The sequence below is a fragment of the Zalophus californianus genome, chromosome 13, assembly GCF_009762305.2.
Source record: "Zalophus californianus isolate mZalCal1 chromosome 13, mZalCal1.pri.v2, whole genome shotgun sequence".
Taxonomy (NCBI): Eukaryota; Metazoa; Chordata; class Mammalia; order Carnivora; family Otariidae; genus Zalophus; species Zalophus californianus.
Window position 1 is genome coordinate 51797727 of NC_045607.1, and position 15323 is coordinate 51813049.

At 35.2% G+C, this 15323-nt stretch overlaps 1 protein-coding gene across 5 annotated transcripts in view; it reads right to left on the reverse strand.

The window, feature by feature from the left end:
- Positions 1-15323, reverse strand: part of CNTLN (centlein) — a 297557-nt gene that overhangs the window by 65803 nt on the left and 216431 nt on the right. For 3 of the 5 annotated variants that reach the window (XM_027616501.2, XM_027616504.2, XM_027616505.2), the window contains exons 16-18: positions 5001-5181; positions 2160-2253; positions 1856-2079 (exon numbers count right to left, since the gene is read on the reverse strand). In XM_027616501.2, coding sequence (XP_027472302.2) covers positions 1856-2079; positions 2160-2253; positions 5001-5181 — 499 coding nt within the window. The remainder of the gene's footprint in view (positions 1-1855; positions 2080-2159; positions 2254-5000; positions 5182-15323) is intronic. The other 2 variants (XM_027616502.2, XM_027616503.2) reach the window with 2 other exon arrangements.

Consider the following 15323-nt stretch of genomic DNA (forward strand, 5'->3'; position numbering starts at 1 on the left):
AAAGAGAGCGTGGAAGGAGGGTCAGAGGGAGAGAATCTCAAGCAGATTCTGTGCTGAGCATGGAGCCTGATGTGGGGCTAAGCTCATGACCCTGAGACCATGACCTGAGCCAAAACCAAGAGTTGAACACAACCAACTGAGCCATCCAAGCATCTCCCTTTTTACCTAAGAACTTTATCTGCATAAGAAAACAACCTTTGTTTTCCAAACATCTCCTCTAGCCTTCCGGTGAAAGGCCTTCCTCCCTTTGTGTCCCAGACCCCCACCCCTTTCCTTAGCTCAGGATGTTATATAAGCTTCAATTATCTAGCTGCTTTTTGGGTCTCATATTTTTATGGGGCTCTCATAAATATGAAATTAAATTTGTTTTTCTCTGGTTAATCTGTCTTATGATCATTTAATTATTAGACAAGCCAAATAACCTAGAAGGGAAGTAGGATAAATTTTTCTGCCCCTACAGTCTATATAGAGTATAGATTAGTAGTTGCCTAGAGTTGGCAGAGATGGGGAAGGATCATAGATAAAGGGTACAGGGTCCCTTTATGAAGTTATGAAAATGTTCTAAAATTGATTTTAGTGATACTTGCACAATTTTGTCTATATTGTAACAACCATTGCACTAAATAAGGAATTATATGGTATGTGAATTATATCTCAATAAAGTTATTATAAAAAAATTAATAGCGGGTGATTTAAATACTTCACACTCAACAACTGATAGAACTAGACAGAACATCAACAAGAATATAGAAGAGCTGAACATCATTATTAACCAACTAGACTCAATAGATATATATAGAACATTCAATCCAACAACAGCAGAATACACATTCTTCTCAAGTGCACATGGGGTATTCTGGAGTATCTACTATCTGTTAGTCCAGAAAACAAGTCTTAATAAATTTTTAAAATCCAGATCATAGAATGTAACTTTCAGAGAACGTTTGGAACATGGGTCAGATTTGGTTATAAGGCTACTTTGGGAATGAAGCCAGAACACAGTTCTTATTAGTACAACTATCAAAATAGTAATCCTTTATAATTAAAACATTTACTGAGTATTGTTTGAATCAAAGCACTAGATAATAGAAGTAGAGAATTTAAGCATAATGTAAAATTATGTATGATAGTGATTTAAAAATTATTTTCCAAAATGATGAATTCTGTGTAAGACAAATTTTTAACAAATCATTTTTTTATATAAGCAAATACCTTTAAGAATGGAGACTTAACAAACTGAGGGTTCTAGAGGGTAGGGGGGTGGGGGAATGGGTTAGCCCAGTGATGGGTATTAAAGAGGGCACATACTGAATGGAGCACTGGGTGTTATATGCAAACAATGAATCATGGAGCACTACATCAAAAACTAATGATGTAATGTATGGTGATTAACATAACATAATAAAAAAAATATTTAAAGAAAAAAAAAGAATGGAGACTTAAAGAACAATCTTTCCCTTTTCATTTACATTAAGATTAAATTATGATAACCAGCAATGTCATAATGTGTCTAAAAACTGTTGCAGAAAACTCAATTCACCTGAGTTTAACAAAAGCATAGATAAGTTATAGAAACACATTAAAATAGATATTTATGTTAAAATCTTCACATGTTATACTAGTATTTGCAAAGAGGAACTGAGGCAATTACTATTTAATAATTTGATTTATAATGAGAAATTCAAAGTTTTAGACATGGGCAAATGGGCAACATAAATGCATTTATGAAGCCTGTTCTTAAAGTCCAAGTTAAAACACAATAAAGAAAACAAATATGAACCAAACCATACATGTAAAACAAAATATCCACCCTTATAATATAGTCTGTTATAATCAATTTTTAAAGTTCCTTTACCTTTATTGTCTGCCTGCTTGTCTGATACCGTTGATTAGATATTTGCTGTTGCTGAAGGAGTTTTTCATTGATTTCTTTATATTCTTTGACAGACAATTCTGCTGTTTTTTTGGCATTCTGAAGTACACTGTTCTGTTGTTGTAAGGATACAATACGTTCTCGTAATAAAATAATATTGCTACTTGATTTCTGGGCAGTCATATTTTTCCACTTTTCTCTGTTAACTATAAAAATAATGTTTATAATATTTTTTTAAAACTACAGTAAATTAAAAAGATATTGTTAATTTCATATACATTCTTACCTCTGGTAGGAACTGTTGTATGTGAACTCTTTTGTGTATTACCATTCTTCTTTTGAAAAGTTGGTTTTTTGGCATTCTTGTAATGAAAATAGTTCTAAATTTGAAGGTTTTATAAAAATTAGATTATTACCCAATAATGACTTCAAGTGAATGAACATAATAAATAATATTATTTCTTTACCTAAAAATATATTTATCTATGCAGACTAAAAAAATTTAAACAATAAAATTCTATAACTAATACCAAGAATTCATAAATGAATATAATATGTGCATTAAAGTTGAACTAGAAAAAAAAGAAGTTGACCTAGCAGGCACAGCATACAAATACAAAATCAACCCCAAAGTGGTAGAAATTTAACCTATGGCCAGTTTAAAAATCTAGTAGGAAATATAATAAAAGCAATAAAAATAAAATAAGAATATTTAATAACTTATGGCTCTATATATCATTATATATATATACATATATATGTATATGTATACATTATATATATATATACACTGAAAATATATATATATATATATATATATATATACTGAAAATATATAAAGCACTATATGGTTTCAATGAGTCCTGATATTACTTCATTCCTCAAAATATTTTTGAAATACCTCATTTGAACTTCTTTAGAACCAGTATATAAGATATATTTTTAAAAAATGTTTCATTGCTTTATGAGGATTCAAGTGCCAGTCATGTACAAAGCACTATAAAAACATCCCAAACAAAACTACCAAATTACCAATATTAGTCACCAGACTTGGTATCAAATTAAATGGACCTAAAATAAAAAAGAATGGGCTTTCATTTCCAGGATTATTTCTAACTAGATATTCAGAAAAATTCTTTTTTTTTTTTAAGATTTTATGTATTTAGAGAGAGAGAGAGAGAGTGTGCCCACACAAGTGGGGGGGGACGGGCTGAGGAAGACAGAGAGAGAGAGAGAATCTTAAGCAGACTCTGAGCTGAGTGTGGAGCCTGAGGCGGGGCTTGATCTCACCATCATGAAATCACTACTTGAGGTGAAACCAACAGTCTGATGCTCAACTGACTGAGCCACTCAGATGCCCCCATAGAAATTCAGGAAAATCTTAAACATTGAAATCAGCACACTTATTTTTTTTAACATGGCAAAACATTAAAGGTAATTTCTGATGCCACAAATGAGGTGGAAGCACGAATCCAGAGATACACGTGACCAACAAAGTGGCCAACCAAATACAGGACAATGGATCATCTCCTCTGAACTTGAAATTCCATGTATATAGCAATACAGAACATAAAAGGCAAGGAAAGATGGCCTAGGCCCCCAACTCAAGATGAGAAACTTGAGGTTACAAATCTAGGATATAGTGTTTGTCAATAGTTTGTCTCTCTCTTTTTTTTTGCTGAGTAGTATTACATAGAATGGATATATCACAGTTTAACCATTCAGCTATTGAAGGCAATTCTGGTTGCTGCCAGTTTTTAGCTATTAGAAATAAAGTTGTTATGACCATTCATGTACAGGTTTTTTGGGTAAACATAAATTTCCATTTCTCTGGGATAAGTGTCCAAGAGGCAAATAGGTGGGTTGTATGATAAATGTATGATTAGTTCCTTTTTTCTTTTTAAAGATTTTATTTATTTATTTGTCAGAGAGAGAGAGAGAGAGAGAGAGCACAAGTAGGTGGAACATTAGGCAAAGGGAGAAGGAGGCTCCCCATGGAGCAAGGAGCCCAATGCAGTACATGATCCCAGGATTCCAGGATCATGACCCGAGCAAAGGCAGATGCTTAACCACCTGAGCCACTCTGGTGTCCCATTTTTTTTTGTTTTGTTTTGTTTTTTAAGACTTTATTTATTTATTTTTCAGAGAGAGAGAATAAACAGTGGGGAGGGGCAGAGGGAGAGAGAGAGAGAGAGAAGCAGACTCCCCGCTGAGCACAAAGCCTGACATAGGACTCAATCCCAGGACCCCGGGATCATGACCTGAGCCAAAAGTAGATGCTTAACCAACTGAGCCACCCACCCTCCCCTTCCCTTTTTTTTTTTTTTAAAGAAACTGCCAACTGTTTCCCAGAGTGCTCTACCACTTTATATTCACACTAGCACTGTATGTATGTTGGATCCAATCTCTCTGCATCCTTGTCAGCATTTGGTATAGTCATTACTTTTAGTTTTACTGTTCCAAAGATGTGTATCTCATCACAATCTTCATCTGCATTTCCCTAATGGTTAGTGATGTTGGAAATCTTTATGTGTGTTTACCTGCCTTCCATTTATCCTTCTCAGTGAAATGTTTGTTCATGTTTTTTACTCCATTTTCTAACTAGATTAATTTGAATTTCTGTTGAATTTTGACAAAATCTTTATATATTCAAAATATGAGTTCTTTGTCACATATATGGTTTGTAATACTTCCTCCAGTTTATAGCATATCTTTCTATCCTCAAAAGAGGGACTTTCACAGACCAAAATCTCTTAATTTTAATTAAGTCTAATTTATTGATATTTTCTTTTAGGGATCATGCTCTTGGTAACATATCTAAAAACTAATAAGCTTATTATCACCTGTTTTTTTTTTTTTGGCTAAGATATAAATACCTTAAGATTTATATTTAGGAAAATAATATCTATTTCCATTTTTAATTATACAAAAGTTTGTAACAAATTAGTACTTAAAAATTATTTAATTATTTAAAAATTATTAAAAAGTTGAGTATTTCCAGTGTATATTTCAAAGAAAAACATTTTCTAAGGATTCAAATTAAATCACTGCCCATGAAATTTAAGTTATGAAGCATAAGATAAAATTAAAAACATAGCTTATAATTAAGCAACACTGTGTCATATACCTTTGGGGTCTTGCCATCTGTATTTGAATGTATTCGTACCATTTCTTTTCCTTGCATTTGGCTGTCTTCTGTTTGGTCACTTTCTTTCTGGTCTCTTCCATCCTCTATAGGACTTATTTTCTGGGATGTTTCTACAATAATTGTTCCTAAATCTTGAGAGGTCTGTGCTTCAGAATCACTGCTTTTGAAAAAAATGGGGGAACATAAAATCCAGGAAGAAGAGTTGTTAAATGTACCTCGTTTAAGTTCAAGACCAAATACTATTATAGCACATATAGCATGTAAGCTACAAGTTTAATTTGAGCATTTCCTGGTTTTCTATGTTAGGAAAATTAGTCTAAACATGTTGTACAGTCTCTTATTTCTGTGGATTCCGTACATGGCCTTTAACTTCTTAAGATGAATAAATAAGTACAAGTAGGACTTCTTTAACCTGATGGGGCATCTACATCGGTGACTGAAATTTGAATGTCACTTAAATGGAGACCCATTACTGCAGTAAAATTAGCAGACTCAGCAAGCAAGCACTGGCCTGGGACTTGAGTGCTGGCTATATGGCTCTTTCACTTACTTACTGTCTCTGCACCATGTTTCTCCATCTGATAAATATTATATTGTATCAGTGGGTCCTGATTTTTTTCACAATTATTTCACAACCAAATATCCTCTTTATTATAATTCCCTTACGTACACCGTGTTTGAAAAGTGTATCTATCAAAGAAAAAGAGTATGCCTATTGAAAAACAGTTCAATGTCATAGTTACTTGTCACCCAAATGAAAAGAAACTACATGTTAAAAAAATGTTTCCCAAAATTGTAAAAATCTCATCAAGAAATTAGAATATCTAGTATCAAATGCCTAGTAGTACCACTTCTGTAGTACTTCTACTAAGTGTTAACTCAGGAAGCACATGTTTTAACAATGCCAGGGGTAGAGCACTTATGACTTTCTGAGCCAGGGCAGAAAGTTTTAATATTTCCAACAGAAAAGTTTTCCCTTAGTCTCGGGAGTGAATCCCTGAGTCTCTGAGGCTTTCACCCACTGATCCCGGTTCCATCTCTTATGTCCATTCATCATTCAATAAAATGCCTGGTAAGTACCAATTATATGCCAGGCACTTTTCCATGCACAAAGGACAAAGTAGTAAGTGAATAAAGGAGATAAAAATCCCTGCCCTTATGTAGCTGTCATCCTAATGTGGTGGGTTCAGATAACAAGAAAAATAAGAAAAATCTATATTATGTTAACAGTTGGTGCTAATGGAAGGAAAATAAAAGTGTTGAGGTTGAGTAGAACATACAAATAAGTCCAATCCCTTTTCCATATGGATGATCTCTTAACTATTTGGATATGATCATTTGATGCTTGAAACATCTCAAGAAAAACATCCCTCGCTTATTCAAATATTCCTATTATGTGTGTTTTTGAGATGCTTTTCTACCCTGGTCACTCTTGAATATGCTCCACCTTAACTTCATGGAGCATTATGTCCAGAATTCAATTTCATATTCCAAGTATACTATGTGAATTGCTTAGTTGAACTCCTGGTAGATGCAGACTAAAATAATGCAAGCTTTTCTGACACGTATATTGTACTGTAGACTCATACGAGATTTAATTAAAACCTCCTACAATATTTTTATGTATACTCTTGCAAAGTCCTATATTTTTCCCATTGTATCGTTGAGCAATTGGCATTTTCCAGCTAAGTAACGCACCCTGTAGTCTTCTGCATAACTCTATCTTCCCAATCTACTGCCATCTTTGGGGATTTTTATTCAGTTTTGTGAAGTATTTTCTGTACCTTTCAATGTCATGTTATTCACAGATTTGATAAACATGCTTTGCTGAAATTCTGCTCTTCTTTTTCAAGGTATTAACAACTCTTCCTGATGATCACCCATCACTGAATGGGCACTGATAAAAGTTATTTATATATCAGGACCCACAGAATGCAGGCTGCGCCAGTGGCCTGGCCCATATCAGAAATCTGAATTAAGTCTGCTGCCCTTATGGTAAATACCTCACCATCAAGGAAGCCTAATACACACCAATCACAATCCTCCAACACAGCTTTAGCTAACTCACCTTACCCTAGAGAACAGGACATATCGGCCTTACCAAAAAATCGCCGACCTCCTAGCTAACCATGCCCTGTTTTCTGCTGCTGCTGCTGCTTCTTCTTTAAAATCATTTTATTTATTTATTTGAGGGAGAAGCAGGCTCCCCACTAAGCAGGGAGCCTGACATGGGACTAGATCCCAGGACTCCAGGATCATGACCTGAGCTGAAGGCAGACGCTTAACCAACTGAGCCACGCAGGCGCCCCTGTGCTACTTCTATAAAACTCCCTCTTGCCCAAAATCCTTAGGAAGAGTGTGCCACAGCTTGCTAGGCACTGTACTCCCCCAGTCCATGGACTGTTTTCCCTTGAATAAAGGACTTCAAACTTGTTACTAAACTGTATTATTTTTGTCATTTGACAGCATGTTTTTATAATGCTGTTTAACTATGAGAAATAAACATTCATAAGTATATAAATATTAATAAGCAGATAATTATATAATATAGTATTTTATATACATACATATAAAGGACAAAGTTCTATTTTTCTCAGTATTCAAGTAAATTTTCTTATATTTCAGACTGTGAAAAGCTAAAAGAAATAGAATGTTGTAAAATCCTGAAGCTCCACTGTGGGATTTCTAATTGTTTGAGAATTTTTTGCAGCTGAGTGAGTCCTGAGCATGTTCTGTCAGGCAGGAAATGTAACACTTAATCCTCACAGTGTAAAATCGAGTTTTACCGCTAAGCAACTTAAATGACAATCTTATGTTTTAAGAGATACTGTGATACATCTCCCAAAATATGTGACCATCTGCACATGCACTAATATGATGAAATTAGAACTGACTGTGTTACTCAGCTTTCATGTATTTATTCATATATACATACTCACACATCAGTAAACGCCACCACTTCTATTATGAAGAGTGTGGTAGTATCACTGGCTGAGATATAATTAGTAGCTGAAACTAGAATTTCCTTGAAGACATAGATAAATACTTAGTGGGTTTTAAGCTGAGGAGGATTTTATCTCTAATGGGTTTTGAGAACAAGGAAGAAAACCTTAGAAGGAAAAAAGAAATGGAAATGCAGATTTGGTCCTTCTTCTTCACCTTCATCAATTTGTATTTAAGTTGTTGTTGTTTGTTTGTTTTAATTTTATTTATTTGCAGAGAGAGAGAGAGAGAGAGAGAGAGAGAGAGAGAGCACAAGTGGGGGGGGGTGGCAGGCAGAGGGAGAGGAAGAAGCACACTCCCAGCTGAGCAGGGAGCCAGATGCAGGACTTGATCCCAGGACCCCGGGATCATAACCTGAGCCGAAGGCAGACACTTAACTGCCTGAGCCACCCAGGTGCCCGGTTTTTAAGTTTTTATTACCTGCCTGAAGACAAGGGGCTTGACCCAATGATCATTTAAAACAGTGGTTCCCAAACTAGTCTACATACTGGAATCAGTTGAAGAGCTTCAAAAAATAGTGAAACTTGTATCCCACCACATAAGTTTTGATTTAATTGTTCTGGGGTGTGGTCTGTGTAAGGCCACTTTTAGGCACCCAACTCGAACAATGGAAAGCTGAGTAAGGTAGAAGGGCCCATTATGACCCCCTGGCTGAATACAAACAGGCCTATTAGGCGACCCACCTCAAAATATCCATATAAGCCCTAGCTGACCAATGGATGACTTACACCCAGACACAGTATCAAAAATGTTAAATTCCGTATGTTCCCATACTTCCTCACCTTCCCCTTTAACTACAGCCCCCCACCGACTGCCTCCTGCCAGACAGTCTCTCCTCCGCAGTCCTGTCCGCAGCTCCCTCGTGATGTACCCAATAAATTTCTCTCAGGTGAATTCTTTCACCACTAGTGTCACTGGCTCCACATGGTGGCCTCCATCCAATCGGGAGATCCCACAGTCTGAGCTTTGAAATTTTTATAAAATCAGGGTAATTCTAACAGAGGCAAATAAGTTTGAGAATGACACAAAGAAGTATAACAGCTAGTCCTAAGGACTCCTTTGACAGTATGAAAGAATAGAAATTATATTCAGAAGAAAAATTAGGATCCATATCTAATGTAAATTCTACCCTCTTCCACACCCACTTATCTCCAACTCCCTGTCCCTGACCCTTCAGAAGATCTTTTGGATTTCTGGGACCCTTGTTTAAACCTCCCCACCTCTCTGCAAATCTCTACAAAACCTTAAATGTGGTTCTAAAAGCAATTTAAAGCTCACCCATCTTTACCAATCCTCAGACCTCACCTATTCAATCTCAAACTGCTTGTAGATATCAGGACACTGGAAACAGAATTGTCCTGCACTTAAGAAAAAAAGGAAAAATTTAAATTACCCCGGACCTCTAATAATAGGCAAATATGCCTCCAAAACTCCATCTTGAAGAAAACTTATTTTTTCTATGCCTTTGTGATATGTTTTCTTGCCCCCATCTTTTGTAGGACCTAAGAAACATTCTTTAAAATGCAAACTTTGGGGAGAAGTTTCTCATCAAAAAAGAAAAGAGGGGTGGATATTCGGAAAATTGGGCAAATGAAAAACTAAAGATCCAAGGGGTACCTAAAACAAAAGTTATTAAGGCTGACATGACTCCTATTGCTCCCCTCTATCATTCTTTACCTGAATGCCCACATTTTACTAAATCTCTGTCTGAATTGCCTTTCCAGTCTGAAGAGATTATTACCTTTTAAAATAACCACTTGAGACTGGGGGCAATGCTCCTCAGCTATCTTTCACTCCTTGGTCAAAGGATGAACTAAGGGCAATAGTTAAAGAATTTCTTAAACTAAGGAAGGATCCTCAAAAGTTTTTGTAAGGGGATTACCTCCTGAGATTAGTGGATAGATTAAAAAGGCAGAAAATTAGATGGAAAGCTACCAGTCTGACTAAATTTGTGAACAAAGCTGGTATGTAGTAGTGCCTGGTAGGATTTTTGTTTTGTTTTTGGGTTTTTTTGTTTTTCGTTTTTTGTTTTTTAGGGCTTCTCCTAAGCTAAATGTACCCAAAGGGAAAGAAAAACATTCAACATAGTTGGATGGTTGTGACAATTCTCTGATATCATTTAGCAACAAACCAATTCTCGGAGGAACTGAAAACAGCCATTCTTGCTTTACACATCTAGTCTTCAAAGGACCATAGGTGTGGCTCCAGAAACAATTCAAGGTCCACCAATCCTTTTTACTATTCCCTAAACCTTCCTTAAGAAATCAAAAGGCTTGTAAATATTGGCCTTAGGAAACCAAAGTTCTTCTTGGAGGAACTTGCGTTCCTTCCCTGTGCTTTTGAGATGTAAATGTTTTACAGACTTCAAGGAGGTAATTCTTCTCATAAGGAGAACAAAAGGGGGAAAGCTCACTTGAAATTTAGGCAAATGAAAAACCACATGTCTTCTCCACAAATATTAGTAAAAACAAAGAAACAAAAAGCTTTAGCCATCTGAACAGATAAACTTAACTCATTCCCGCTGTTCTTTTACTAGTAAATTCTACATTATCATACCTGTCCCACAGCTAAAAGTTTAAGGTCTCTGTATGTCTGTATATGTAGGTTGTAGATATGTGATATTTTTCTGCCTCCAGATGGTATTACCAAAATTAATTTGTGAAAGAACTCTACTTAACTGACATAAAGAAAATTAAACATATACATAAACTGAATTCTCAGCAATGTAACAAAAATGGACCCAAATGTTTTTCAAGTTCACATGACCTGGGATAATCTTTGGTAAATAAAAACTAGTTTAAGTTCATTGGTTTAATTAAAACTCTAATATATTACAATTATCAACATTGACTATAATGCAGATATACAATTTTTATTCAGCCTGGATTTACTAGTCAAATAACTTCATGTTGTACCTCTTACAAAATTTGTCAGCAAGAAAAATAACTTGGGATGATGGCTGGCTGTGTCTAATGTCTCATGAAGTTTTCATGGATAGTCTAAACGTAATTGTTGGAAATGAGTGATTCAGACAGCTGTTAGTGGGGTAAGAGCTTTTAGGTAAACTTTTTAACAGAAATTATATTTTATAGTATGTATACTTAAAAAGTAGTTTCCCAAATACCTTTGGTAAGTTGAAACTTTAAAGTTTTGCTAAGTTAAATTCAGTGGTGGGGAACTCACTGAATATCTAGATCATTTCCAAATTAAGATAAAATAACTACTGAACATAGGTTTATCTACTTTCAGCTTCATATTACACAGGAATTAAAGAATTATTTGGATCTGTTAGTAAACATGTCTTGTACCATACTGAAAGACTGCACTATTTTTAAAAGAGGGGAGCATATGTTTCTAGAAATTATGGAATATATTTATAAAATTTGGCAATCTAAAGAATCCTGGTATAACACACAGTTCACAACTGCTTACTTAGTTTCCACTAGAAATTAAGGTTTCTAAGGGTTAAGAATTCTAATTAGTAAATGTAACTAAAACTACTAGAAATAATAAGAAAATCATCTCTGAATGCAAGAAAAGTAGGATATGTGTTTTCAGTAAAATAGAAATGCATTTTGTTGAAGGAAAAGAAAGTAAATATGTCCCAAAGTAAAACTGGTTAATTAAAAACGGGAAAGAGGAAAAAACAGGACAAAATCAGAAACTTGTAGAAAGTTTGTGGAGAGGAATCTTCAGAAAGGAACTTAATGTATGGTCAGGACTGGCTAAGATTTGAATTAATTTCATTGAGTGAATTTTAATATCAAAAGTAAGCTGCTACAACTTTATAGTTTGATTTTGTGTCTGGTAAAAGGACAACATTTTCTTGACTATTGGTGTATTCTTGATAAGAGACTATGACAGGTTCTTCTTTACCTTTTAAACTAATCTACCCTGAAAGCTAAGATTTTGTGTTTTTTTATCAAAATAATCCCCTGTGCTTCATTATTTTTATAATCGGGTTTTTGATTACTTAACTAAACTTAGTCTTTTCGATATAAAAACGGCTACGTTTTGCTGAGCACTGTGTAAACTTCTGTATTTGCCTGTGAAGTCTTTGTAACGTTGGTTAAGTGGATAACTAAGTATTATCTCACAGTGAACTATGATCCTATTTAGTCAAGTGTCCAAAACCTTTCGCTATTTTTTACAAACTTCCCAAAATCAAATTCTAAATGAAGCCTTTTTGACCTGGAAGAAATTCTGAGATATTACAGAGGATCCCTGGAACATCTCAAAAGAGTTATTAACCTAATTAGGTTGATTTAATTCATTAAGTTACATGAGAAATGTGGTCAAAAAAGTGATGCCAAACCTATTTGATTACATTTTTGTAGATACATGTATTAATTTAAGTGTTCTGGAATTTGCATGAAATTTCTTAAAATCTGATTTGTCCTGGTATAATGTTATCACTTAAATTCCAGTTATTATCTTGAAGTATGTATATCACAGAAATAACCAAATTTCCTTGTCAATTGCATTGTAATGAACTCTCACTAGATCTTTAATCATGGCCATTTTTAACTCTGTCATTTTACACAGTTTTTGTTTTACTTTGAAATTTTAATAGATTTTTTGTGTTTTTTTTTGTTTTTTTTTAGAGAGACCACAAGCTTGTGAAGGGGGAAGGGGCAGAGGAAGAGGGAGAGAGAATCTTAAGGGAGGCTCCATGCCCAGCAAGGAGCCTGATGTTATGACCCTGAGATCATGACCTGAGCTGAAATCAAGAGTTGAACGCATAACCGACTGAGCCACCCAGGCACCCCTACTCTGAAACTTTTGCAAAAATGTTTGGAAAATGCTTGATCTCCAAGAAGATTCATGGAAAATATTCTAAAATAGTTTCTGATAACATTAAGATCATAAAACTGAACTGGCTAAGAGTTTCCAGAACTAACAAAGAAACTGGATTCAAGCAGAACAAAAATTAATAACATGGGACTTAAAGAACTCATGAGAATGATTATAGTTTTTGGACTCTGTTTTATCATTAATATTTTTAATGTTTTGTTCTTCTAGATTTAAGAAACTTCTCTTATACCCAACTTTTACATCAACATGGATGGGACTGGAGGAGATTATGCTAAGTGAAATAAGTCAAGCAGAGAAAGTCAATTATCATATGGTTTCACTTATTTATGGAACATATGGAATAGCATGGAGGACATTAGGAGAAGGAAGGGAAAAATGAAGGGGGGTAAATTGGAGGGGGAGACGAAACATGAGAGACGACGGACTCTGAGAAACAAACTGAGGGTTCTAGAGGGGACGGGGGTGGGAGGATGGGTTAGCCCGGTGATGGGTATTAAGGAGGGTACGTACTTCATGGATCACTGGGTGTTATACGAAAACAATGAATCGTGGATCACCACATCAAAAACTAATGATGTACTGTATGGTGACTAACATAACAAAATAAAATTAAAAAAAAAAAAGAAAGAAAACTTCTTTTCTTAAGCTAACAATGACTTACAACAATTTGTAAACTGCACCTTTTGTAAACAAATGGAAACATTTATCTTTTTCTCCCTAAGTGATCCCTCCAGAATTTGGAAACTCTTAGTAAACATTCTTATATTTTCATGGAAATCTTTTTTTTTTTTGCATAAATTCAACAAGAATCTGTTCTCTTATAACATGACAGAATTGGAAACACTGGGTATATTACCAAGGTTTTGAGTGGAATGTCCTATTTGAGAGAAGCATGCACAGACTCAGATATGACCAGACAGCCTTCAGGAACTAAGATGACTTTATGGAGCCAATAAAACTTCTTGGGAAACAGTCTGGTACCCTGCTCACAGGGCTCCCAGCAACCTTACCTGGTAAGGAAGGTCACTTCTTGGCAGGTGAAGAAAACTTAGGACATTTTGGGGACCTCAAGAATAGAGAAATTTACCCAAGTCTATAGCTATTGCAGGCAAGTCTGGGGGCAAATCCTTGGACTGGCATCTTGGTCTTGAGAGGCTTTAAAAAGTTTAATCTGAAACTCCTTATGAAAAATTCCAGTAAAACAGATTTAAGAAGAGCCTATATGGTCAACCATTATTCTTTGCTGGACTTACGTAAATAATCAGGCCAAGTTTATTGAAATTAGGTTTATTTTACAAACAAGTTAGTCTTAATTTGGCTATCTTTAGTGGAAATTAGGGTGCTTTGTAAAAGAATAATGATGTTTCAGTAACACACCTTTGTGGATATTAGATTCTAGTTCTGATTAATTGCCTTGAGGGTTTGTTGTTTGTCTATTAACTGTATTGAATCCTGAATTCTTCTGGTTTCCTCAAATATCTGGCTATGACTCTCCAAACTAAGTTTATACTTTTGACTTGGAATCACTGAGATCTAAAGCTGCCTCTTCTCCAGAAGTCCTGCAAACTGAAGCTAGGTCACTTGATATAAACATCAGAGAAACCACCACAACAGCTCATGTTTAGATAATCTGCATGCCTGTTGCTGTGTGGGCCACTCAGAAAGTTTACCTACACAACCAATGACATCATCAGACACATTCAAACTGCAAAAGATGCTTCTGCCCCTCCCTCTAGAAATGTCTTCTTTCTATTGGCTGCCCTTAGGACTCAGACTAGGTTTATAATCAGCTCTAATCATTAACCTTTGTTTTCATTTTGCTTCCATAGGAATGCCTTTTTAAATGCCTGATTTCTCAACAAAATAGGTCTAGTTTTGGGAGCCCACCTGCAAGATCCACCTCCCGAAATAACACACAACTGTTTAACTAAACTGACCTATCCTCAGGACGGAGACTGGATCCTTGAGATCCAGAGCAATCTATCAGCTTAGCTTCTGGACTGTGAAACTTCTTGGGAAAGTTTCAAAGGTGGGATTACAGGGGAACAGAATTTGCCACCCCAAAATATGTCTCTTTGGCATAAGAATTATTTTTAAGAAACTGCAAACATAGGACAAGTTCTGAAAATCAAGAAGTTACCTTTTTGTAAGAGACATGTATAAGGAAAAATCTCCATTTGTGAGTGTCACGCCCTTCTTGTACCAGGAAGAAATGGATGACTCTAAGTCTCTAAAAATTCTTGTAAATGAAGAAGACAATGACTTAAATCTGCATAACAATCTTCCCCCTTATTTACTGCACTTTTCCTGATAACCTCCCATAACTGTCCCCATCTTCTTTTGTCTTTAGCTGAAGATGATTATTTAAGGTAATGGTTTTGGCCATTTGGGATTGTTACTCAGTTTTCTTGGGTCTCTCCTATGTAGACAGGAGGGATGCATGTTATTAAACTTGTTTTCCTCCTGTTAATCTGTCTTATATCA